General features: G+C 34.1%; 1 protein-coding gene across 2 annotated transcripts in view; it reads right to left on the bottom strand.

Moving 5' to 3' along the window:
• LOC148949452 (ubiquitin carboxyl-terminal hydrolase 25-like) overlaps positions 1 to 26,062 on the bottom strand; it is a 96,425-nt gene extending 70,363 nt beyond the window's left edge. For both annotated transcript variants that reach the window (XM_089093485.1, XM_089093486.1), the window contains exons 1-2: positions 25,934 to 26,062; positions 4,809 to 5,038 (exon numbers count right to left, since the gene is read on the bottom strand). In XM_089093485.1, coding sequence (XP_088949611.1) covers positions 4,809 to 5,038; positions 25,934 to 25,990 — 287 coding nt within the window. In that variant the 5' untranslated portion in view covers positions 25,991 to 26,062. The remainder of the gene's footprint in view (positions 1 to 4,808; positions 5,039 to 25,933) is intronic.
• Between the last annotated feature and the right edge of the window lie 287 nt (positions 26,063 to 26,349).

Here is a 26,349-nt window from a genome sequence, read left to right as displayed (position 1 = left end):
GACAAGCACTCACACTTATAATTGCACCTCAGATACATTTAGTCAAGAGGTCAATAGTTTAAAAACATTTTGTTATACCAGAATTATGCAGGAAGGAGATGGGAACTCATGTAAATATTGGGAGCTTCAAGAGTTAGGTTTCTGGAAGCAATCTGGTTTCTAAACCAATCTTATAACGAATACAATCTGTTAGTTTTGATTTTATTGACATGTTTCAACAATACTATTAAGGAAACCCCTTCTTTCCATAACTTTCAAGTTTTCAAGTTCAACCGGTTTTATTTTGAAAAGAAAACGAAATAAAATAACATAAAAGATACTGCTCAGTCACACAATCAACATTGAGACCCATAAATATAAAGATTCATCAATATCACGCAGAACAGCTCTCACTTCACTCCCAAGACAACCACAATCCTCCTCCAAAATTAATTATTATTACTTCAACTATCGGGTTCCTCCCTCCCTCCCCGGAAGCACAATCACCTCACCTAATTAACTAAACAAACATAAAAGTAAAAAAATAGAAATAATCTTAAATACTAAACTTATTTTAATCCAAATTAACTTCTAATTATTTGACCTTTCACTAAGTAATTCTTTAAATTATCTTTGAAGGACCCAAGTGAGCTCTTACAACTCAGCTCTTGCGGAAGCACGTTCCACTCTATAGCGCAAGTCACATCCGGGGAAAAATCCGAGCGCACCGTTGATGTTCGCCTCAACCGAATGTCGACAGCAGATGATGTGTTTTGATCATGTTGTTCAGATGTCAACCTAAAAAGATTGCAGAAAGGAGATGGAAGTGACCCAGAGAAGAACTTAAAAACATAAACTGAGCATGACAGACAGCAGAGTGAAACAAGAGAGAGACAGTCATCTATACTTCCAATTATTTTCAGTGCACGTCTATGGATGGAATCAAGTCTCTTTGGGTATGATTTGAATGTTGACTGCCAAATTGTCACACAATATTGCAACAATAAATAGCTACAGAAAGACCACTCACTTCAGAGGAAAGTTGTTCAGTTAACTTTTTTTATGCTACACCTAAGGCGAACGATAGGATTTTTAGTTGTTTCCATTTTATGGAATAGATCTTTTCATATAAGCTTCAAAAGCTCTGAGACCTTAGACAATTTCAGATCTAAAATAATTCTTACGAAACTTTAATTAAGCAATATCATCCCAAAGGGGGGGGGGGGGAATTAAAAGCCTGCGCAATATTCTCATCTTTCTGGTAAAACATCTAAATACATTGTGGATATGAACGCTGAAAGTATAGTTAACCTAATTTGCATATGCAGGTTTCGGACAGGTCGGTTCGTTTCAAATTATAGGCTCTGTCCTATTTTTATAGGATTTACCGGGCCCAAATATAGGCCCAATATAGGATTCGGAAGTCCTCGGGATCAGATCTGTGGTAGATGGCGTGGGATGCCTGGTCACATAAATTCGTCATTTCCCGAGTTTTTGCATTTATTTATTGTTTTTTATTTTTTTTATTTCCAATACAAACTGTACAAATTGTAAAAACAGTAAAAAATCAGATACACATAATGTGCGAACAATTGACTGATACAGGTAAAATATTTGGAATCACTCTTGCTGCTTCTTGGGCATCAATTTCGATACGATGTCAGTTTTTCTCTTTGCAAGAGACTGCTCCATTCTCGCAGATTCCACCATCTGCTCACTTTCACTTGTTCTGAACTTCACAGCTCCTTCGAGCAAAGAACAGCTAGGGCAATGTCTATGGAACTCTTGGACTAGGCAGCCTTCTTCATTCTGCCGGTCGCTTCCTGAAGTAGAGTATCTGCTACGGTTCTCTTTTCTTGCTCTGATGCTCTTAGTTTTTTCCTTTTGCTTTCCAGGTCTTCTATTTCTTTCTTTTTGTCGTGGACCTCTTGCAACTTCGCTTGCTGTCCTCTTCGAAAGCTGCTTTCTCCTTCTTGGATAGCTCTTCTATTTTCTTTTCATCCAGATATTCTTGATACCAAGACCGTGCAGAACGTGCAAGATTCAACAGCTCTCTTGTAATAACAAACCGATCTGGTTTTCCTCAATAAAGCCTCAACGTGTCATATACCATAATTCTCGCATCCCGAACGCGTTCAGACATCAAGGCCTGGTCTTCACCAAGAATCCTACCAGAACGCGAGAACCAACGCTCAACATATACGTTGCCATGCGACAACGTCAGCACCGCTTTGATAAGCTTGGTAAGTTCCGGGTACTTGGTGTCCCCGCGCTCATTCACCAGTCCAAAATAATGACTCCAAAAATGATCAATCCGAGTAATGTCCTAACGGGGTCCAGTTTCCGTTCGCAAAAGCAGCCACTCAGCCTGGGCGACGTCTAAGCTTACTTCAATCGCAATCTCGCGTGCCACAACCGCTATGTCTTCTTGAATTCTTCATGTTGATCGGACTCAAACAGCGTAAAGCCTCTAGAAAACCATCCTTTTCCAGAGGACATTTGTTCAAAATACGGCGAATACCCACAATAAAATGTTTTCGCACATTGACATAGAAAATGGCCTTGTCTTTCAGTGTTGCTTTCTCACCGAAAGCTCGTTCCACATTTTCTGAAACTATGGGCTGTTCTGCAAATTTTTCAGCAAGGTTTAACATTTCTGGTGAGAAATTTTCAGTCTCGGTCACAAAATCTGGAGTAGAGACCCGTCCGCAAAGCGTCAAAACTAGTCTTTTGATCTCTGAGTGCAGAACATGAATGAGAGGCTCTTCTTTCTGGAACAGTTGGGTGAAACTCATGAATAGTTCTGCTGTTCTTGAGTTTGTGAAACTCATGAACACTCATGAACAGTTCAATGGCTGACATAATCTTCCTATACAGGTCGTCACTTGTCGAGTGGCCCATAAAACTTGTGCATAAATTTCTCCTCTGGATTTCGTTTACGTATGAGGACCAATATCGAACACGTATCTGTAACTCTTTCATACCAGCGTTGTTGGTTGTCTCGTCATATTTTAGTACAAAATATGAGTGAATGTCCGTCACAAGCATTTGCTTACAGTAAGGATGCAGCGCATCGGTGATCAGATACGTGAGTTTCTTCGCACATAGGGACATTCCGTCGGGGATCTTACCGGGGAACATCGCATGGAAGGTTGCGACAATATGGTCTGAAGAGTTAGCAGACATGGAACTCTGAACCGTCCGAAGTGCCCATATTAACTCAGCTTTATAAACGGCATCACGCTCACAAAACATGCTTGTACCAACTAATGGTATATCCTTGGTTGTTTCATCCAACTCGAGATTGTCCAATCAGGTGAAGCTGTAGTGGATGTAGTTGAGCAGTAACTGCGGCTTTGTGTTCTGCAGATCGCACATGTTGGTTTAGCTGAGCAACCCCAGCTGTGCAACCAAGATTTTTCAAGCAGAGTTTGTAAAAGAACGAGTACTGGTCGTTACCAGTCTTACACCATTCGCCAATTTTTCTACCGCTGCAATCCGTCTGAGCAAGCCATGAACTATTGCACTTGGTAGGCCCCATACTTGATTACCAAGCATCACCTGCCAAATAGCATCCCGCAATTAAAAGGCCATAAAAAGAAAAAATGTGGATATGTCCAAAACTGGGCTGTATTCGTATCAGCCTTTTATAGAGTTCAGCCAGGAAACGCATAAGTCGCAAGAACTCACAGTCTCATTAAGTAGAGCCTATATACTGATCTTTGCTCATTTCGGACAGGCCCAACATGACAAAAAACAAAACATAGGCTACTAAGTCAACACAACAGCATAGCCCAGGCAGAAGCAGCTTACTAATCCCAACACAAAGCATTAGTTAAGTTCAAACAGCTCAACAGTTGTAATTAATTATCGATCTACACCGAAAGACAGCACAGTCTCCAAGCAGAGTCAAAAGCAAAGAAAAGCACATCTTGGCTTAGTTAACGAGCGGTGAAAATTGCAAATCATGAGCAATGTTCTTGGTGCTCTTCAGCCGAAAATATACGAATAATTGGATTTTAGCCAAAATAAAGGCACTTTATAGGAGTGCATTAAAATATAGGAATTTATTTGAATTTATAGGCGAGTCCGAACCCTGAATATGATAAATATTTGCGCTATCAAGAGAGGCATGTTGTTTCTTTTGGAATTTTAGCAGACTAGATTCAGAAAGATTTACAGAGATTACTCCAAGAGAGCAATTTAAACAATGTAAGCAATTTTCATAATTAGTAGGTGTATTGGAATATGTTCTGCGTTTTGGTTACATTTCTATTAGACCCCAATAGTCTTTTAATGGGTGATCTGGTACAGTTAGGGCTGTTAAATGCTTGGGAGGTGTTTGATCAAATAAGCTTAAGTTTCTGGTCTCTCTAGACTATTAAGATCTTTAGAAAACTGCAGTAGATGAGCCCAGATTATTTATCATATAATAGCTGCAAACGTGCTATTTAACGTGAATTTTGTCTCATTTTTTGTCGAGATCAATTTCCTGAAAATTTAAAAAGTAGAATCCAAACTTCTAATCGACCACGCCAGATCAAAGTGATGAACACTATTTTAAAATTCTTGCATGGCACATCTAGGTTATACCTAAGATAGTGGAGGCTAAATTCAGCTGCAATCAAGCTTTGAACAAAACTGTAATAGTTACGAAATAAACGTATTAAATTATTTACAACTAAATCTTCCATGTACTTATAAGCAAAAGTTGTAGTTTTGTACAAATTCGTAAATTTTAATATGAAAAAATATATATGTATAAACCATATTTGAATTTCTGCTTACAAATCTGAAGATGAGAAAGATAAATTTCTGGAAAATACTACCTATCAATGTCTGCCTGCTCTTGGGATATGAATCCAGTATTTCTTTCATGTTCCTCTTGTAAGCTTAGGGCTAGTGCTTTTTGCAAATCTTCATCTGGTTCATCAGTCAAATCGATTACTTGTTTATTGGGATCAATCTGGGGTCCATGGGCCTTGGTACCAACAGGCTCAGCAACCTGTAAGTTTGGCACCATCCCACCAGTTAACTCTGTGGCTGTAATGTTGGTGCCCTAGAATTTAATAGGTAATAAAAATGAAAACCCCTTGTTGAGCCACAACACAGTTTATATAATTAGCAGTATGATCATTCTCTATCTCACCCATTATAAAAACCCGGACCGGGGTTAGCTTGTTTCTGCATTAGCTTTATTTCCGTTTTGGCAGATATAAACATAGGCGAAGTCAGATTAGCGGGAATGCAGGTTAGTCTGTTTCCGAATGTTTACATCAAAATGCATTTAAACAAACGTAAATAAAGCTAATGCAGAAACAAGCTAATGCAGAAATAAGGCAGAAATAAGTGGGAGGAGCTTTTTGTTCACGAAGACCAGAAATGATCTGCGATAAGCTTACTGGTATATTCTGTCTACTGTGAGCCACAATAACAATGATTGACTTCCACAGGAATTTGTCCTTATGGGGGGAGGGGGGGGGGCAAGCACTGCCAGTATTTTGCTGGGGTTATTACACATAAAATCATTAAGTTAAAACTGTATCAAACATTTTTTCACTAAAGTAAGGAACAATGTAAAGCTTAAAACGTCTATACAAATTAATTACTAATCTGACATTAAAGATTAAAAAAATTGCCCCACAAATTAGGGAAAATGCCAACTCAGCTCCTTTTGCTATTATTTAGCTTGCACTTTATTGGAAACAATAAATTGCTAAAATAAAAAATGCACTTATTTTCTATAGCCTGACAAAACAATGACTGAATTCACTCAATTAACACAAATCGGAGTATCCCTTACATGGGTTAATGCCTACAATACATACAATAGTATATTATGTCTGTAAAAATACATTGATGTCTGTAAGCCACAGGTCACATGCTTGATTAGATTATAGCAGACTTAAGGAGAGGGCAGAGGAATCCTCTCGGATTTTTAAATTGAAAAAAAAAAAAAAAAAAAAAACAGAATACGAATTCCATTAGCATAAATGCTTTCCACACGTTTCAGGACAAATCATTTCTTTTTCAGATTCAACCACTTTCTTATTGCAAATACAGCCACTTAGTGAAACAGATAAAGTGAGTTTTAATTCAACATTGGTATGGGACATGACCACATTTTTATTAATAGTATCAGTGAGTTTCAGTCGCAGTCACGGTATAATAAAATCTTTACAAGGTGGAACCCATTGCACTAATTCTGTTTTGTCTAAAGTATTTAAGAGCTTTCTAGATGACTTGAAAGCAAGGATAACCCCAAATATAAAGCTCGGGCAATTTGAAAACCTACATTCTCCACCCACTATCTCCTTCTTCATCTTATAGAAACACCATTTAATAAGCTTAAAAACATTATATCTGGCTCTATCTGGCTTTGGCATTCATCGATCTCATGCCTTATAAAGAAGAAGTACCTCACAGCAATAGACTTACAAAACACTTTTGATTTAATTAATCATGATATACTGATAGAAAACTCTAAAACGAATTTCACGTTTACACCTATTTAACTAGAAAAGTTATCTATCCTTTCCAATAGAACACAAGCAGTTCAATACTTAAATACATATTCTGATCCACTTCAATTTACAATTGCATGCCTAAAGGGTTGTAATTTGTTTGAAGTAGAATATTACCAGTTTTTTTCAATACCTATGACCAAAGCTTAAAGCGGGCCTAAAGCCCCACCAGCATTAACACCTAATACAACTTTTCAGCGGAAAGATAGAAATTTTTTTCCAAATTTGTTTTGAAATTTATGAGGAAAATACCTTGGTACAGAGAGACATGTGAATGATGATTTTCTTTAACTTTTACACTTAGACTGGGAGCAACTGCAAAAACCAATTAATACAAATTTTTTTGAATGCACTAAAACAAGAATAGTGTTTTTAGTGTTCTGTTTAGTGGGGAACAAACTATACTGTTACTAATTAAATTAGCCGAATTAAATCAGCCTATCCTTATTTGAAGTCAGAATCATGTGTTTATGTTGGTCTGCTGGTATGTGGTACATCACCTTGTCTAACATATACAAAAGATTATGCAACACCAACTAAGAAATCCCTAAAGGACTTGTTGATAGTGGGTAGCAGTCTTCTCAGCTCCAAAACTATTTTTAGACTAGCCCACTTCCCATTACTACTAGATTAATGCATAAACACTGAGCATTCTAGTTGGAACACATTATCTTTGCACAAAATTCTTAAATAAAACAAAGGACACAAGCACCTCTACAAGGTTAATCTTTCGTAAGGAAAATCTTGTTCCTTTAGCCTTGAACGATGCCAAATGACTTGAATTTCTAATTTAATCTGGAACTCAATGTGTATGGCAGATTTGAGGCTCCTGATGTAATTTAAAAAAAATGTTTTTTTCAACTGAAAGTAAAGAGCAACATTAAAACTAAAAAACGAACAGAAATTATTCTGTATATGAGCAGAGCTGCCCCTTCCTCAGCCCTTGCTCTTAATGCTTCAATTTTAAAGCTATTTCAAAATACTTCTCATTCAAAATCAACTTGTGTTTGAGTAGTCTTTCTTAGAGAATCAGGACACAATTCAAACTTTAGTTTAAGGAGCAAGGGGTTGAGGAAGGGGCAGCCTCCTTCATATACAGAATAATTTCTGTTTGTTTAAAGTTTTAATGTTGGTCCTTATTTTTGGTTTAAAAACTCGTTTTTTATTCAATTTCTGACTTTTTTTCACATCATGCCAGGAAATCCCCTCCCTCTGCCCCTATGCAACATTTTCCTAGAAAATTCTCAAAGAAGCTTTCCTCCCCATGAAAAATTCTCCCCCCTCCACTCCCAGCAGAAAATCACCCCAAAAAAATTACGTATATTTCCCAATAACAAATCTGTATGTGAACAATATGGGCAAATTCCATAGCTTCCAGCCCTTTCCCCAAAGATTATACAGGGTTATGTCATCAAAAGCGTGGTTATTGGACCTTTCAACCATGGTGAATTAAACGGCTATCTTGGAATTTCGATCAGATGTCTCTGAGGAAAAAATAGGCATGAGAGGGAGGGGTTAGGTGCCCTCCAATCTTTTTGGTTACTTAAAGAGCACTAGAACTTTCGATTTCCTTTTCAATGAGCTCTTTTTTGATCTTCTAGGACCATTGGACTAATAAAATTACCCATGAAAAAAAAAACAGCAAACTAATAGCCCTAAACATGCATCTATGATCTTTCTTCTGCCAAAAATAGAAAATACCACATTTTTGTAGATAGGAGCTTGAAACATTATGGTAGGTTTTCTGATATGGTGAATCTGATGGTGTGATTTTCGTTAGGATTGCTTGGCTTTTTAGGGCTGTTTCGCCCCTTTTCCGAAAACCAGGCAAATTTTAAAGCTTGTAGCTTTTGACAGGTAACATGAAACTTAATAAACTTCATATATTTGGAATCTGCATAAAAAGCCAATTCTTTTGATGTATCAATTGTTATAAAACTTCCTTTTTTTAGAGTTATGGTTACTATAGGGCTACTCCTTAATTACAGTTTGTTAGAATAAACTGTTTGATCATAACCCAAGAACATTGCAACTAATAGAGAAAAAAAAGAAGAGGGAAGCAGATTACTCCAAGAACTAAATATGAAAGTACTAGCTTGGTAATCCCCAGTTTTTAGAATATTAATAATTTTGATTCTCATACAAGATGCATTAATATTATAGGCAAAAACAGTTTAAGGTTACAATAGTTTCAGAGCTTTATCTAGGACTTCTTTAGAATACAGGAACCTCTAATATATATAGTATTTTTGATAATCCTGCATGAAGACTAGGTCCAAGAAGGAAACAAACACTATAAAAACAAAGATTGGTGCTATTCCTATTCAACTCTTTCCAAATATAATGGTATCTACCATGGCAATTGTGCCCCATGTAGAAACTTTATTAATCAGATTTTTTTAGTTCCTTAGATTCTAATCCACATTTTCCATCATTTTAGATAAAATATTTAAGTAGTTGTTCTTATATCTGGCTATTTTTGGAGGTGGGGGGAGGGGATTCAGCTGTCTTAGTAGGGTAAAATACTCAGTAGTTGGAGAGCTAATCACCATTCCAATGGTTAAATTACTATAGAAAAAAAACTTTATTAAACCACCTAGAAGATACGCTGTTTTGGAATTGGATTTGTTGATATTCATTTAATAAGCACGACAAAATTGAATATTTTAGCATAATCTTTAAAACATTGCCTAATCTTGGACAAAGGATCTTAAAGTTTGATAAAAACCTTTAAATCATTGACAAGTACTGTGAAAAAGAAAAACAAAATTTAAATAGGCTGGGCAAAAGGGTAACTTTTACTGAAGTATATATATATATATATATATATATATATATATATATATATATATATATATATATATATATATATATATATATATATATATATATATATATATATACTTACTGTGAAAAAGAAAAAGAAAATTTAAATAGGCTGGGCAAAAGGGTAACTTTTACTGAAGTATATATATATATATATATATATATATATATATATATATATATATATATATATATATATATATATATATATATATATATATATATATATATATATATATATATATATATATATATATATATATATATATATATATAACAGTATACGGAGCAGTGTCCGTGATAAAGCAGTATACGACGGGTGTTAAATTGACAACTTGCCCAGATACTGGAGCTACAGCTTTAGCGAACAACAAGCTTCCAACTTGTACTGTAATTATAGAAAACGCTCCGCCAATGGATCCCCTGACTAGACTACAAACACTTAGTCAACTTCATTCCAACGATGGGATTCAGGAGGTCAGGCAATTAAGAAACAATAAACTACAAGTTAAATTCAGCAATGTTGTAAAAGCTAAAGCGTCTTGTGTTGAAGCTCCTAGTGTCCTTTCGGCAAATTTGCCAAGTGGCAGCAGCAAATAGACAGACCATGAGCTTTGTAATGTCTAACGGAATCAAGCTTGGATACGAATTTTTCCGGGTAGATAAGTACATGGAGGCCCCTTGTAGGTGTTTCAAATGCCAGAGCTTCGATCATCTTATTGAAAACTGCAGAAACAGTCCAAGATGTGCAAGATGTTCCGAACCACACTCTAGTAACAAAGATATACCCTGTAACGGAGATCTCAAATGCACTTCTTGCAATAGACCTCATGTCTGCTTCAGCCTATGATGCCCAAAATTGAGAGAGATTCTGGGAAACAAAAAAATAATCAATAAATAGATCTCTTAAAGTTTTCAGTCTGAATATCAATGGTTGTCGCAACAAAGAAGAAGACATAGATGATCTCCTTCAAATTTATGACGTGCTATTTATCCAGGAGCATATGCTTCCTGGGACGAATATAAACTTCCTGAACAGATCCCGCTCACACGATGTCTTTTTAGAGCCAGCGAGATCTACGGCAGGGCGTCCGTCCAGAGGCTTGGCAATATACGCTAGGAAGGAACTTTTGGCTAAGCCAACAATTAGAAACAGTAGTCTTTTGTGTGTCTCTGTTGAAGGAATTGAGTTCATAAACATATACATGCCTACTAATTACAACAATACTGTCTCTCTGAAAAAGTTCTCAAAAGCAGCGGATGTCCTAAGACAACATTTGGAGTCTCTTGAGCTTCGTGGGTGTAAGTGGCTAATTGCCAGGGACCTCAACTGTGACCCATACAAGGACCAAAGTTTATCCGATATTTTTATGAATTGTCTCTCCACCACTTTTAAGATTTGGCCGAAGTCCCTGGATTTTATATAAACCCATACTAGTGGTCATACCTCCAATGTTCACCTGATACCTTCATGTGCATTCATTTCTAGTCTTCTCGTTAAAGTTTGCACAGACAATCCGACTAGTGACCATTCCGGACTTTCGTTTCAGATACAGCCAACACCGAGCCCTATTTACTCTTGTTCCAGAAAGTGGGTCAACAAGCGAAATTGGGATAAATGCCATATTACCCTTTACGTCGCCACTATTGTTTCGGTCCTGAGTTCCATCAAAGCTCCGTTTCATCTACTCTGCTCTGGCCCTTCCAATGTCACAGTCATGGTTGATTTTACCTGTTATTCTAATCAAGTCGCTCATAATCTGAAATTGGTCGAATCGAAAGTAGTTACTGCAGAATGAGCAGCAATCGGAACAGAAAAACTAGCGTGGTTCGCATCCGCCGAACTCCAGCCAGTCCAACGACATGAAAACTCCTGATCATACTCATAGATTACCTATGGTAGACCGCTATGCGGGACTGTATTAGAGCCAAAAATGGGCACAAAACGAAGATATAAAACTGAACTGAAAGGTGGGAAATTATCAGGCGACCATTCACTGGAGATAAAAAATCGTGGCAAAGGCTAATCAGACCAGACGATACTCGATCTAATACTTCCTTGACATTACGTGATTGGCACCCTGACTATGCTTTGATGCATGGAGATGAAAATCTTACTATAACAACACAATATGAAATGAAAGTTTCCAGCTGGTCGCACGTTTCTCAGGCCAGCATTCCATTGTTCCCATTTCCCTTGAAAAAACCAAGTTAGCTGTCAGAAAAGTTCTTTCCAAAGCAAAGAATGGGATGGACAGAGACGATCTTTTAATAAGACGCCTCAGGTGCATAGCTGAATGCCTCTGTTTCAGCTTATTTTCCAAGTGTATGCCACCAGGGGTTTTGTTTTCAGTTTTTTCCTAAATGGAGTCATCTTATCTGTCGCCAAGACAGCAAAATATCAAAGCAAGTATCAACCCTATAGACCCATAACTGTCTCGTGTACCTCGAACAAAGTGTGTGAAAATATGATCTTCTCTGGGCTTCATGTTGGACACTTTAGAGAAAATCACCTTGGAATCCAGAAGGTTTTGGGTACCCAGAGGCTAACCGCCTTCTGGCTAACGTACTTATGGACTCGGAAGGAAAGTCGCCTCTGTATGTGTGCACTATTGATATATCGAAATCACTCGATAGCGTCAATCACATGCAATCAATGAATGCTCTACTGCACAATAGAGTAAGTTTATGTATAGTGAGTACTCTGAAACTTTGGTACGAAAATTCGAGTGTGCTGGTCAAGTGGAAAGGTAAAATCTCAGATCTTGTAAAAATCAGAAAAGGTATGAGGCAAGGCAGTGTTCTAAGTCCTCTAATTTTCAAACGTGCCATCTCCAAGATTCTGCACCGCATCTCACCTTCTCTCCTATTGTATGACACTTACCTATCTTACTTGACATACGCTGATGACGTCCTTCTGCTCAATAGATCCAAAGCAGACTTACAAGAGAACCTGAATCGACTCTTAAGTGACTTTCAATCTACTGGGCTTTCCATCAATATTGATAAGTGCGAATTTTTGTCCTTCAATGCACCGCAAAGTGATTCTGTCACTATCGGAAATCATGTTGTCCGTACAGTATCGGAGCTGAGATATCTTGGTATAACGATTGCGGAAGCAATTATTAAAATAGATAAGCAATTGATCAGCAACAAACTAAAGTTAATAAATATGCTTATACGCCTGTAGTACTGAATTTTAGATACTACTCCAGGAAATCTCTGACCTGAATTTTTTGTTCTTTGTGCACACCACACACAATCTAATTTGCTGAGGTATCCCACATGCTGTCAGTGAAAGAAACTGAAAACATCAATAAGTGATGCTATAAATTTGCAAAATTTTACTGTACGTACCCACGCGTTACATGAATTCCAGCCTTGAAAAATATGGTCTTAAAGAGCAAGCCAAGCAACGGTCTCGGATTCAAAATAATTCAGTGCAAAAAGTTGAATTGGACAGACAACATTTCTCACCTGCATTTATTTGTGGGTCATGAACTACATTGAGTGTTTTATCTTTATCTTTATAAAACTGGTTTCTCTTTCTTTTCTTTTTGTAGTGATCGACAAAAATTTATTTTTCTAGATAGGGGATGAATAAATGTTATTATTATTATTATTATCATTATTATTATAATATATATATATATATATATATATATATATATATATATATATATATATATATATATATATATATATATATATATATATATATATATATATATACATTATATATATATATATATATATATATATATATATATATATATATATATATATATATATATATATATATATATATATATATATATATATATATATATATATATATATATATATATATATATATATATATATATATATATATATATATATATATATATATATATATATATATATATATATATATATATATATATATATATATATATATATATATATATATATATATATATATATATATATATATATATATATATATACTACTACTACTACTACTACTACTACTACTACTACTACTACTACTACTCTCATACTCTCTCTCTCTCTCTCTCTCTCTCTCTCATATATATATATATATATATATATATATATATATATATATATATATATATATATATATATATATATATATATATATATATATATATATATATATATATATATATATATATATATATATATATATATATATATATATATATATATATATATATATATATATATATACATACATACATATATATATATATATATATATATATATATATATATATTGAAGAAAGAAGTTTTCCAAGGTTGTGGTCAGTCCCTTCCATCTAGGCCTAGCTTAGCCTTATCTAAAAGTATCTAGCCATATAGCATACCCAAATTAATTTTACTAAACAGTACATATTTAGGAAATATAGGTAAAATTTAAACAGGGGTCATTTCAATGTAACCTTAAAACATTCTTAAAACTACTTTAAACTAGTCATAGACACTTTCTCATCTCATTCCTTGAAGTAAATGGCATCACTCACCACCTCCACCTGATGGATAAATATTCAGTGAACTAAACAGTCACACCATATTTGTTTAAAAGCAGTGTCCTAGTAGAGTCATGGTTACCCTGGCAGACACACAGTTACAGAGCAAGCTTGTAATAGAATCCAATCAAATGACTCCAAAACCATTGTTGATGCCTTGAACAACCAATTGACCTTTCTCTATTCACACCCTCTGATAATACTCTCTCGCCCAAATTCACCACACTAAAAAATTAACTCTCAAATGTCTCCTATAATAGTCATAAAAAAATTATCCAAATAAATATAGTGGGCCCAATGGCATGCACCCACAACTTTCAAAGGAAGTCCAAACTCAACTATCACTGCCACTATCAAAGCGCTTCCAAAAATCAAATGACACCAAAGTCATGTCAATAGACTTAAAAGCAGCACAAATCAACCCTATACATTAAGGAGAAGACAAGAGCAAAAGTTCAAATTATTGGCCAATCACTATCACCTCTGCTGTTGGAAAAAATCATAAAAGATTGTCTATTGCAAACAGGGCCAGATAAAGGGCAATTAGAGCAATTGGAGCCAACATTTGAAAGGTTCCCACATTACCTTCAAAATGAAAACAAAAATTCAGAATTTAAAGCAAACTACTTTTGACAATAATAGATAATTATCAATTATTAAAATAATTAACAACACATTTATTTCAAATTTACATTGTGCTTATTATTATATAATATACACTTTATAATGTAGAAAACTGATACCCATAAAAGTTCATGTCAAGTGTATTGAATTTAATCAGGATAGTCCTGCATTAGAGAGAGATTTTGTACTAGCCTATGTAAGTGAACACCTTTACATATGTAAACTACTATGGAGGTATATGCACATGCAACTAGTTGTTCAACCATACCAGCCAGTGGTGGATGTACAGCTAGAATCAAATGTCAATTGTTTCTTGCATTTGTAGTTTGCATTCTTCAAATTGTTATAATTATTAGAGTTGTGTTTGTGACTACAATTACTAATAGTTGAGTAAGGGAAGTAATAATACATAATCTTGATTAACAAGCAATTATTTTGAAAATTAAAAATTTAAGTATATTATTTGATTAAAAATGAATACCCAACTTATAATTTTATCATTAGATGTTGAATCCACTGAAACAAGAAAGAGTTGTGGGAGAAAATATAATAGTGGTAGTCTAAAAATGAAATTAAGTACAAAAAGGAAAATATGATGACAAAGGTGAAGAAAAAACTAATGACAAAGTTGAAGAAAAAAGTACTGACAAACATGAAGAAGAAAATGACATAATTGAAGAAGTTGATGATAAACATTGAGAAGAACAAGTAAAAATTAACAAGAAACACAATTACACAGACCATAGCTGGAACAGGAAGAAGAAAATTTTGGAATGAAATTGGAACCACAGAGTATAATTGATATTCCAACATCTTGGCCATAGATTATTACAAAAAAAAATAAGAGATTGTTTAGTCATAAAAGGTCTTGCAAAAATTACCTTAAATGATTTTCCTTGCAAAGAGGATGGAACACATTTTTTAAACATGCATTTGCATAAAGAGTAGTGTTGTAAATAGTAAAAATGGGTATTTTATATATTTTACTGTAATTTTAAAGACCCCCATAAAATTAGTATTTTACCTATTTTACTGATATTTAATATATTTTACGGCATATTTTACAGCACCTTGTTGTTATTATCAAGCAAAACTACCCAAAGGCTGGGAGGAACAGCGTTGGATATGATATTGTTATTGTGATTTTTACTGGATACACAGCAGGGCAAAAGAAAGCAATATAATTGCTAATTGCACTCATTAACTCCATTGTGAAGTGTTTATGATCAACAAACCCTTCTCTTACAGCATATCACCTTATTGACATATGCTTATTCTCTTTTTATGAACAGTTCAAGTAATATTTCCACAAAAAAAAAAATTAAAAAGCAATATCAAATTCAGAAAGCATATCAGAGGCTGCAATATCATCAGCAACCTCTAGATCTGTAGCAATGTTACCCAGGCTCTAGCCTAGAACATAAATAGCTTCTTTTTGGCATGAGTTTGGCAAATTGGTGCCAATTTGCAAAGAAAACGATCCCAATTTGAGCTTCAGAAATTTCTAGTTTTTGGTGCTGATTTGCAAAAACAGCACAGAATTTCATTGTGATCATCATAACAAAATAAATCCTCAATTGTTTCTTTCTCTTCAGCATGAAAATCAAAAGATCTGAATCATAATAACAATAGTTAAATATTTAATTATGAAAGAATTTGATATTTAATTAAATCTTTTTAATGAAAGAAATACTTAAAAATAATAAAAAATTTAGTAATAAAATAACTTTATAATTATAAAAACAACAGAACTAAATAATAAGTTGAGACAAATATGCAACTATAGATAATCTGCAGTTGACTAATGGTGTCCATGATTTTTAGTTTTGAACATCTTATGTAAAGGGCACTTTTATTTGCCCACTGAGCTGCTAAAAGCAGTGCCAAAAAACAAAGCCTGAATCAAAGATCTGAATCATAATAACAATAGTTAAATATTTAATTATGAAAGAATAATAAGCCTTTTTGTATTTTCATTGAAAACAATTGAAAAGACAATTCCCCTCTCCCCTACTCATTATAAAATACATTGTACATCCCACCTCTATATTTGGAAAAAATAATTAGGCTACATGTACAGGCATTGGGAGGGGGCAGCAGTTAAACTAGAAACTATTCTGAAAACCAACAAATAGAAATTTTCTTAACATAAATGAATCAAAAGGTTTATTACAATACTGTTTAAATTAGGTAACATAAATTGAATTAACACTAATTTTATTTATTTGTGATAAATAGGCTTTAATTTGCTTAGAGTTAAAGGCAGGGCCTAATTTGGGCCCAATCCCCTGACATATTTCATACTTGCTGTATAGGCCACTCACTCAAGTTTGTGCTGTGTAAAACTCAAGAAGAAACTGGTTAAATTACCAAATTTGAAAAGCCTTATTTTCCATGGGGGGGGGGAGGGGTAATCACCGGGGGAAATACTTTCCGAGGGGGAGGGTAAATGCCTAGAATTGTGTAGAGGATAGTATTGCAATGGACTCATAGGGCAGTATATATATATATATATATATATATATATATATATATATATATATATATATATATATATATATATATATATATATATATATATATATATATATATATATATATATATATATATATATATATATATATATATATATATCTATATATATATATAAAAATATAAAAAAAAAAAAAAAAAAATATATATATATATATATATATATATATATATATATATATATATATATATATATATATATATATATATATATATATATATATATATATATATATATATATATATATATATATATATATATATATATATATAAAACACACACACACTTGGCAAAACAAACAATGACACCAGCAATTTTTTTTGCTGCTTATGAATGCATGTGTTTGCAGAGGGTGTATCATATAAAAAAATAGATTGGAAGTTGTAAATGATTTTTTTTTTTTTTTTCCCAGGGATGGGAGAGGACAATTGTACAAAAAAAAAGAAGCTAGACAATTTGATTAGGCAGTGTCCAGAAACTCAAAGAAAATTGAAGCATCAGGGGATTAGGCCCAAATTAGCCCCTGCCTCCAACCCTAAGCAAATTAAAGCCTATTTATTATAAATAAATCAAATGAGTGTTAATCCAATTTATGTGCCCTAAACTAAATAGTATTTTAATAAAATTTAGATTCATTTACAATACAAAATTTCTACTGATTGGTTTTCAAAACAGATGAGAGGTATTACCTTTTTAGGCATAGGAAAATCAAAATCTCTAAAAATTTTCATTAAGAGCTCAAAAAATGATACACAAAAAAAATTGCTCAATTGATCTTCTAGCTACAGGGCAACTCTAAAACGGCAACCCTATATTTCCTATATTATTACCCTATATTTCCGAGGGAGTATCTTATTTTACCCATTATACCAATTTAACTGACTGGGTTTTTATTTATGGTAATTTTACAACAGTAATAGAGAGCTTACAAATTGTGAAATAATAATCTGTCTTTGGTTAATATATTCTGAATCAAAAGACAGAATATTTTGTTTTTATTGTTGGTCATTGAGTATGGATGCCTTAATCCCACTAGCCAGACACTATAGAATTATAATAACTGACTAAATATATACAATAAATTAAAGACGCGTGAAAAATACAAAAATAATTTGCTAGCTATGCTTAAATGTACAAAGCTTCAAATAAATTTTCTGCTGAGCAAACAAAAGATAACATTCAACAGAAGTTGTTGAGCCAAGAAAAAATTCATTTGTATAAGATATTTGAAAGATTAGTTTGGTTTTTAGCAGAATGTAATATTGTGTTCAGAGGATCCATTGAAAACCTAGGCAACCACATCAAACAACTTACAGAAGTCATAACAAAGCAATACAAGGATGGAAAATCCTTAGATTTGCTCCAAGCTACAATTTAAGGTAATGCACAAGATATACTTGAATTACTTGGAAAATTTGATCCTATACAAAGCATCATATACAAAGAACTGCAATAAAACAACTACTCCTAAGTTATTTAAGCAAAACAATACAAAATGAAATAATAAACTTAAAAGGCAACAACAACAAAAAAATTATTGATAGTAAAAAATATTGAAAATATTTTGCCATGGTTCTTGGTTATACTCTAAATGTCAGTTATCATGGACAAATGTCTCTTAGCATCAAATTTCCTTTTGATGGAACATTACCAGGGTTAGACATTGCTATATACAAAAAATTCATCAAATCTATAAAGGTAGCAGCACAGGAGAAAGATCTATTTGTTGTGTAGAAAAAAAGAAATCCAAAGTTTAGGACTTGACATTAACCTTCTTTTGTATTCTCCAAGACAAATATGTTTTGTTTTTGGCATCTTCAAAAAGATGGGACATCCATGGTGATTCCTTTTAAAATAGTAAATGTAATGCGTTTTTTTGTGACTTTGAATTTAATTTTGTAGTTGCTGAATTTCAATGTTTAGGATTTGTAAATGTTTAGCCCTATTTTTGTTTTGGCTCTTTTTTCATCTCATTACCACTTTGCTTTTTTTTTTTATCCTTTCTTTGTATTAATATTATAAGTAAATTGCTTTGAAGGAATATAAAAGATGATGAGTAAAGATTAATTTTAAAAATAGTAAAAACAGAGAAATAATAAATTTATCTAATATTATTGTCAGTTTTCAATACATTATTTTTATTATTAGCTTATAAAGTTAATTATCTAATATTATTTTTCTAGCAAAGACAATAAGATAGATATTTTATTTAGAGATTCCCCCCCCCTTGATCTCATGCCTTTCCAGAGATAAATCTATTTTGAAATATGCATATTGTTTGGTTTTGTTTCCCTGATTACAGAGCAACATTAATATTTGATTACTATTTGGGACAGCTAAATTGTAATTATAAGAAAATGTATTTACCATTTGCCAGCTTTAAGAGCCTCCCCTAGACCACTCAGCATGTCCCCAGATGGTGATAGGGGAATGCCCTACAGATATATAGGGTACCTCCATAAGAGGCACAGGCCAAGGGGGGACCTTGTCCCTGGGGGTCCATTATAGAAACAGGGGCACCCTTTCCCAGGCCATAAATACAGCTGGAAGAGGAAGAACAACCCTCAAATGTACACTCAACAGGGCCTCCTGGCATGTTCACGCATCCTGTGAGTTACAAACCTTCTCCCAGTAATGGGTTAAATTGCATGGTGATGCAGAACACCATTGCAGGAGGATCCTCTATAGGAGGACAATTGTGGCAGGGCATAAGATCCAAATCTATGGACAATGACCTCTGCAAAGGGCTGCCTCAACCCTTTCAGCATACCTGCAAGACTGGGGACCTTGCAGTCACCTCTATTCCCACTTGAGGAGCAGATCCCCTTGAGGATATTATAGCCTAGTAAACAACACAGCATTTGCATGGGATTCTTATTAATCGATAATTCTTCTGGGCCTGGTCTGTTTTTATTGACATTTTTGGGCTGAAAAACCTCTTCCTACTACTTCCTGCTATCTACTATAGGCTGCCTCCCTGTAGCAGCATAATATTTGTAGGCATGAATATATAGTGAGTTGGAGGTAATAGGCTTGAGACTGTCTATGCAGGATATCAACTCATGTTGATAGAAGAGCATCACTATCAACAAGCATTATTAAATATTTTCATCAATGATGTTCCTTCCATTAACAGCAGTAATTCAACTCTTTATGTAGATGACCTGAAGATTCTTGGACCAGCCTTGTCCTGTGAAGATCATGCCCTTCTACAAAATAATCTTCAACTGCTGGGTCAATGGGCTGAGGCTTGGCTTCTTGAATTCAATGTTGCCAAGTGCCATATCATTCTCTTTGGCAAACATAATCCATGCTGCTCTTATTTTTTCTTAGGCCACCCACTCTCCTCTGTAAATAATGATCAAGATCTTAGTGTCACTATTGACAATGAATTAAAAGTCATTACACATGCTAAGAGGTCTGCTGCTGGGGCTAGTTCAACCTTGGGTTTGATTAAGCATACCATTTCCACTCATTCTTCTAAAGTCATCAGTCTTCTTTAAAAAGGGACTTGTGCATCCTAAGCTTGAAGTTGGAATGTCACTTGCCTCTCTATATTTTAAAAAAGATATAAAAAGTTCTTCAAGATGTGCAGAGACGTGCCAGTAAAGTGATATCTGACATACAAGAGCTTTCCTATCCTGTAATACTATCAAAGTTGAATCTCCCTACACTTGTATGCAGGAGAAATAGAGGAGATGCCAGTTTAGCCTTTAAGTTATTGAGGGCTAACATTGTCCCAGCATTATTCCCTACTGTTAGCACCAATTCTAGAACTAGAGGTCATAAACTGAAACTTGTCAAGCAGTCTACAACATCAAGAGTCCATACTCAATTCATCTCAACATGTATTGTCAACATTTGGAACAAATTATCTAATGAAACTGTTGCTGCTGAATCCATTGATAAATCTAAACAAAGGCTAGATCCTGGGTGGTCCTCCAAAGAGTGTAAATTCAATTGGGATGCTATCAAAGATGGAGCAGCACCTGGTCACCAGTGATTCTTGCATACAACTAGTCATCATTCCAGAGCTCTACAAGGATAAATCCTTAGATTGCTCCTAGCTGCAATTTAAGGTAAGATAATCACCAAGAGCTGAAAACCATGTTGTGACCAAGATGGGCCTAGGATTGCAAAAAGCCTCCATTCATACTGGAGGTCCCAGGGACTTCTTGCTGTATGGTTCTAAGCCTTCTTAAATGCTTTGGTGTAGACTTGACAAGATATGTGATCCCTGTCCTGCACTAGTATTTGGGAGCATTGCTTTTCTGAGGCCAAAATAATTTTAATGATTTAAAGAACATGAAAATTGGAACTTGGAATGTTAACCATTAAAAAATGACTATTGTATCAACATTTTGACTGACAAATTCAGACAATTTGAGCTCAACTTACTAGGAGTTTCAAAAACTCATATCCCAGGGATAAGAAGCATGAAATTAGATAATATAGAATTTGTATTCTTAGGCAGGAAGGATGGGGTACATAGACAGGGGTTAGGGCTCATGATGAATAAGGAAGCTATTAAGTCTTATTTAGGCTGGGAAGGTAGTAATAATAGAATACTATTTGCTCCCTTTATGACTAAAAAGTTCAGGGTATCAGTTATAGTAGTATATGCCTCTGTAGAATCAACTGACAGAGATACTAGTGACTTTAACTTACAGTTACAGGAACAAATACACAGGGTCCCATGTAGAGATATGATGTTTTTACTAGGAGATTTTAACACCCATGTCAGTAGAAATAGGGATATATGATATCCTAGCCTAAGTAAATTTGGTGTAGGAGAAGAAAACATTAATGGCTACAGAGTTTTGCAATTTTGTACATATAACAATCTAATTATAACCAATATGGTGGTTAGTCATACAATGGACCATAAGTTAACATGGTATTCATGTGATGGTAAGACAGCAGACCTTATTGATAATTTTATAGTAAACCAAAGACTGGCAGGATCAATACAAGATACTAGGGTATATAGGAGTGCTGTTATTGATAATAAAGTAAAGATCACCCTCTAATAGTGTCTAGGGTTAATTTAAAGCTGAAATTTTGGAAGGGTAGCTACCTCCCAGGAAGTTATGATGTTGATAGATTCCAGGATGAGAACTTAAGAGAAACTTTCCAGGAACAGTTGAATACAAAGCTTCAGAGTTTAAAATTTGACAATGTGGAAGATAGTTGGAATAATTTCAGAAAAACAATTTGTTTCTGATGGTGTCTTAGGGAAAAAAGTTAGGACTGCAGCAAGGAATATTAGTGAAAAAGCTTTATGTTTAATAAAGAGAAGGGTCTTGTACAAGAATTATCTGAGTGATAGATCATATGAAAACAAAAGGAATGTAAAGAAAGTGGAGAGAGCATTAAAATATGAACTATAGAGGCATGAAGTGGAGGCCAAGGATAAAATTGTCAAGGATCTGGAAGATGCAGCTAGATGGGATAATAGTAAAATATAGTACTGGCATGTTAACAAATTGAGAGGGAGTAGTAAATCTGGGTTTGTACCAGTTAAAGAAAGGAACAGGGCCACAATAAGTGATAAGGAAAGAGTTAAAGAGAGATTGGCAGAACATATTGAGAATGTGCTAAACCAACATAGAGTTGCAGGAAAAGATATCAAAAAGTTTGTGATACCTTGGATGTGAAATAAGAATTAGCAAAAAATACTAAAATGATTAAAAATAATAAGGCTCAAGGTGCTGTTAGTGTGGTAAATGGGTTTCTTAATTATGGTGGCTCTGAGGTTAGAAATATGTTACTGAAGATTATGAATATGATTTTTTGAAAAAGGGGAAATATCTAAGAGATTTTAGGAAAACCTTTATTAAACCACTGTATAAGAATGATGATAGGGGTGAGTGTGTTAATTACCAAGGCATTAGTCTGGTCTCTGCAGATAGCAAATTACTTAGTAATATGATACTTTTTAGACTGAGAGATGCTGTAGACAAAGTTTTAAGAGAAGAACAGTGGGTTTTAGAAAAGCTAGAGGATGTGTTGACCAAATGTTCATTCTTAGGTTAATAATTGAGAAGGGCCTGAGTTGTCAAACACCTTTAGTCCTCAGGTTTATAGATTATGAGCAAGCATTTGATTCTGTTGATAGATGAGCTTTAGTAAAGGTGTTATCCTTGTATGGTATACCAGACAAATACATTAAAGTGATTAGTGCTATATACAAGAATAACACTGCTGGAGTTAAGGTAAGAAATGAGGTTAGCAACTGGTTTTGTACTAAATCCAGAGTTAAGCAGGGTTGTTTTCTACCCCCCTTTATATGGATCATTTTAATGGACTTTGTCTTAAGGAGCACAGGAAAGGCAATGGGAGACCAAGGAATCAAGTGTGGAGGAAAACTCTCCTGAACTAATATTATACTGATGATTTAAGCATCCTAGATGAAAGTGTGAGCAAAATAATTGCTTTTAAAGGTTTTGCAAGTTCAGGATGCTAGAAAAGGTTTGCAAATATTTGTTAGGAAGACTAAGTGACTAAGCCTAGAAATAAGTCAAGATGAAAATGTGATGTTGGGTAACAAAAATATTGATCAGGTGGGCAGCTTCACTTACCTTGGTAGTATCATTAGTAAAAACAGTGGATGCAGTGCAGATGTTAAAAGTAGAATAGTCAAAGCTCATGGTGTTTTTTCACAGTTAAAATAAGTTTAGAAGACTAGGAAGATAAGTAAAAAAGAACAAAGAATAGAATATTAGAAGCTACATCAATGACAGTGGTCAAATGAAGCATAGGTGCTCCAAAAATCAGATGATAATTTGCTAGAGAAACTGCCTACAGATTGTTCTGGATATCCAGCTGACTGACTGTATTTACAGTAACAGTAGGCTGTACAAAAAATGTGGTTTAATCCCACTTTCTAGGGCTCTAAGAAAAGAAAGGCTGAGATGGCTAAGACATGTTGGGTGGATGGAGGATGCCAGACTTGTCCTTTTTGGCCCACTGTCTAGGGCTAAACAGAAAGCAGGTTGTCCTTGTCTGGGGTAGGAGGATGTAATAAAGGAACATTTCAAGGAAATTGGAACTTCCTGTGAGGGTGTAAACAGGGGGCTTTGAATAGATTGGGAAGGAAGAGTGTGTGTAGCTGTGTTGGCCTCAGGTGGCTTTGTGCTGTGGCAAGTTGTTAGCAGTAGTAGTAGTAGTAAAACAGGATATCTGGGAAATCTAATGAAAGACTAAAAAATTTTAGCATCACTGGTGTTTTGATATGATTTACTGCTCCAAGTTGATTATGTTAGCTATATACACTTCAAAGTGAATCTTTAGATGTATCCATTGTAATATCTTCATTTGAAACTTTTAAAATGATCAAGCAACTTCAGAAGTACTGGATTCAAACAAGTAGTAGTTCAGACAAAAACTCTTGCAGAAGATTTGGATATATCAACAGAACTTTGATATAAAAGGCTTCAGAGAGAAAAAAAAAACAAAAAACATTTTAATTATGAAGGCAATGATAAACCTATTGAAGTATCTTTGGAGCATAGTAGTTTTGGACAATTTATTTCTAGAATAATGGTAGGCTATGTATTTAACCACTTTCCAAAGCCTTTACTAGTGTTGATAGCTTCATTTTGTGGTTACAAAAATAAGGTACCTTTGGGGCCCCTTTAAGGGCTCAAGATGCAATTTGCCCCAGAAGTAATTATGAACTAGCCTATGAAAGAGCTTAAAAAGGCATCAAATGATGTATTCAGTTTCATCCTATCTAATTCATGTTATAAACTGCATATTTACCATAAACTGTTTTGACACTTCAAACAAGTTAAAAAAAATAATAAGCAAAATTGAAAAAAAACAAGCAAAATTATGATGACTATGCAGCAGAGATGCTTTTCCTTTTTGGTAAATCTTTTGCAGTTCATATTATTTACTTATGAATAAAGTAAACATACCACTTGATGCCTTTTTTTATGCTCTTTCTAAATATAATAATCATTTTTGTCAAAAATAAATTTTACCCTTACCCCTATATACACCAATTCAGAGTATATATTTGCATATTAGGGGGTGGGGGTAAAGTTTAAACTTAGCCTACCTCTCATTTACATCAGAAATACAATTTACCCCCATCCCCCTCCCCCTAATGTGTAAATATATACCCTGAATTGGTATATATAGGGGTGGAGGTAAAATCCATTTCTGACAAAAATTATTATTAGGGTAAGACACCCAGTAGTCGGCCACCTGCCTATTCTCGGACATAATCTTTTATACTATTTTAATAACTAATTTACAATGAGCCGTTTGTGTGTCCGAGTTTAGGCAGAATGGTCATTTGTTAGTAAATTCAAAAATAGGAGGTGCTGTACAAGTGAAACTATTTGAATTAGTAACCTACTTGTTCAGAAATTCTTCAGAAATTTGTTGATACAAAAATTAAGTTTCTAGGTGGTATAATACAGTAATTAGAGTAGTTTAAATGTCAAAAAATTTTCAAAGTGATTAAAGTGTCCAACTACTGGGTGTCTTACCCTAGCCTATATTTGGAAAGAGTATAAAAAAGGCATCAAGCATTATGTTTACTTTATTCATAAGTCAATAATATGAACTGCAAAAAAATTATCTCCTTTTTAATTTATAAATGAAATCTAGCTAAAAAAAAAAAAGTCTATAGAAAAATTACATATATTTCATGTAAATCAAGAACTTTCAAAGATAGCAAAATAAACCTAAACTGGAATTCTTGATAAGAAATTTAGCCCCTAGACTAGAACTTTCCTACTCAAAAAGTCATTGAAGTTAAATCTGTTAAATGCAAGCTTAATTTTGTATTGGTTATTTTGCATAGGGCTACAACTCTACTTCAAAATAGGCCCTACTTTGACCTGCAGTCAAGTTTTATTATACTGCAAAACTAAGAGGAAACAAAACGAATACATACTCTGTCTTCTCCGTCTGAACTAGAAATACGTGCAGGAATCGCAGGCTTAGGGACCATACTATAAACGAGTACCTAGAGATCTTAGTCTTTTTTTCATATTTTTAAATTACTTAGCAAATTTTGTTTACGACTGATGATGAAAAAGTAGTAGACCGTGAATGTCAAAGTTTACCACCAGAATATTTTCGGCAGTTTTTTATCTTGCTCATTTTATGTTTAGGAAAAGTGAAATAATTATGTTGGTTAGTTCAATTTTAAAAATGAAAAAAACAATAAAAGAAATAGAAAAAATAGGAGGAGCGAATTCACTCAGCAGTTTTTGTAAGGTTTGCTTGTCTCATACCAACCAATTTAAGTCAATAACACAGACAAAATGTATGTAATACTGACGTCCAAATCAAATAATATTATGGTAC

Source organism: Artemia sp. Qi Xiang Cuo, chromosome 8 (assembly GCF_049724085.1).
Source record: "Artemia sp. Qi Xiang Cuo chromosome 8, ASM4972408v1, whole genome shotgun sequence".
Taxonomy (NCBI): Eukaryota; Metazoa; Arthropoda; class Branchiopoda; order Anostraca; family Artemiidae; genus Artemia; species Artemia sp. Qi Xiang Cuo.
Note: the sequence above shows the minus strand (reverse complement) of the source record. Positions and strands in the feature narration are given on the sequence as shown.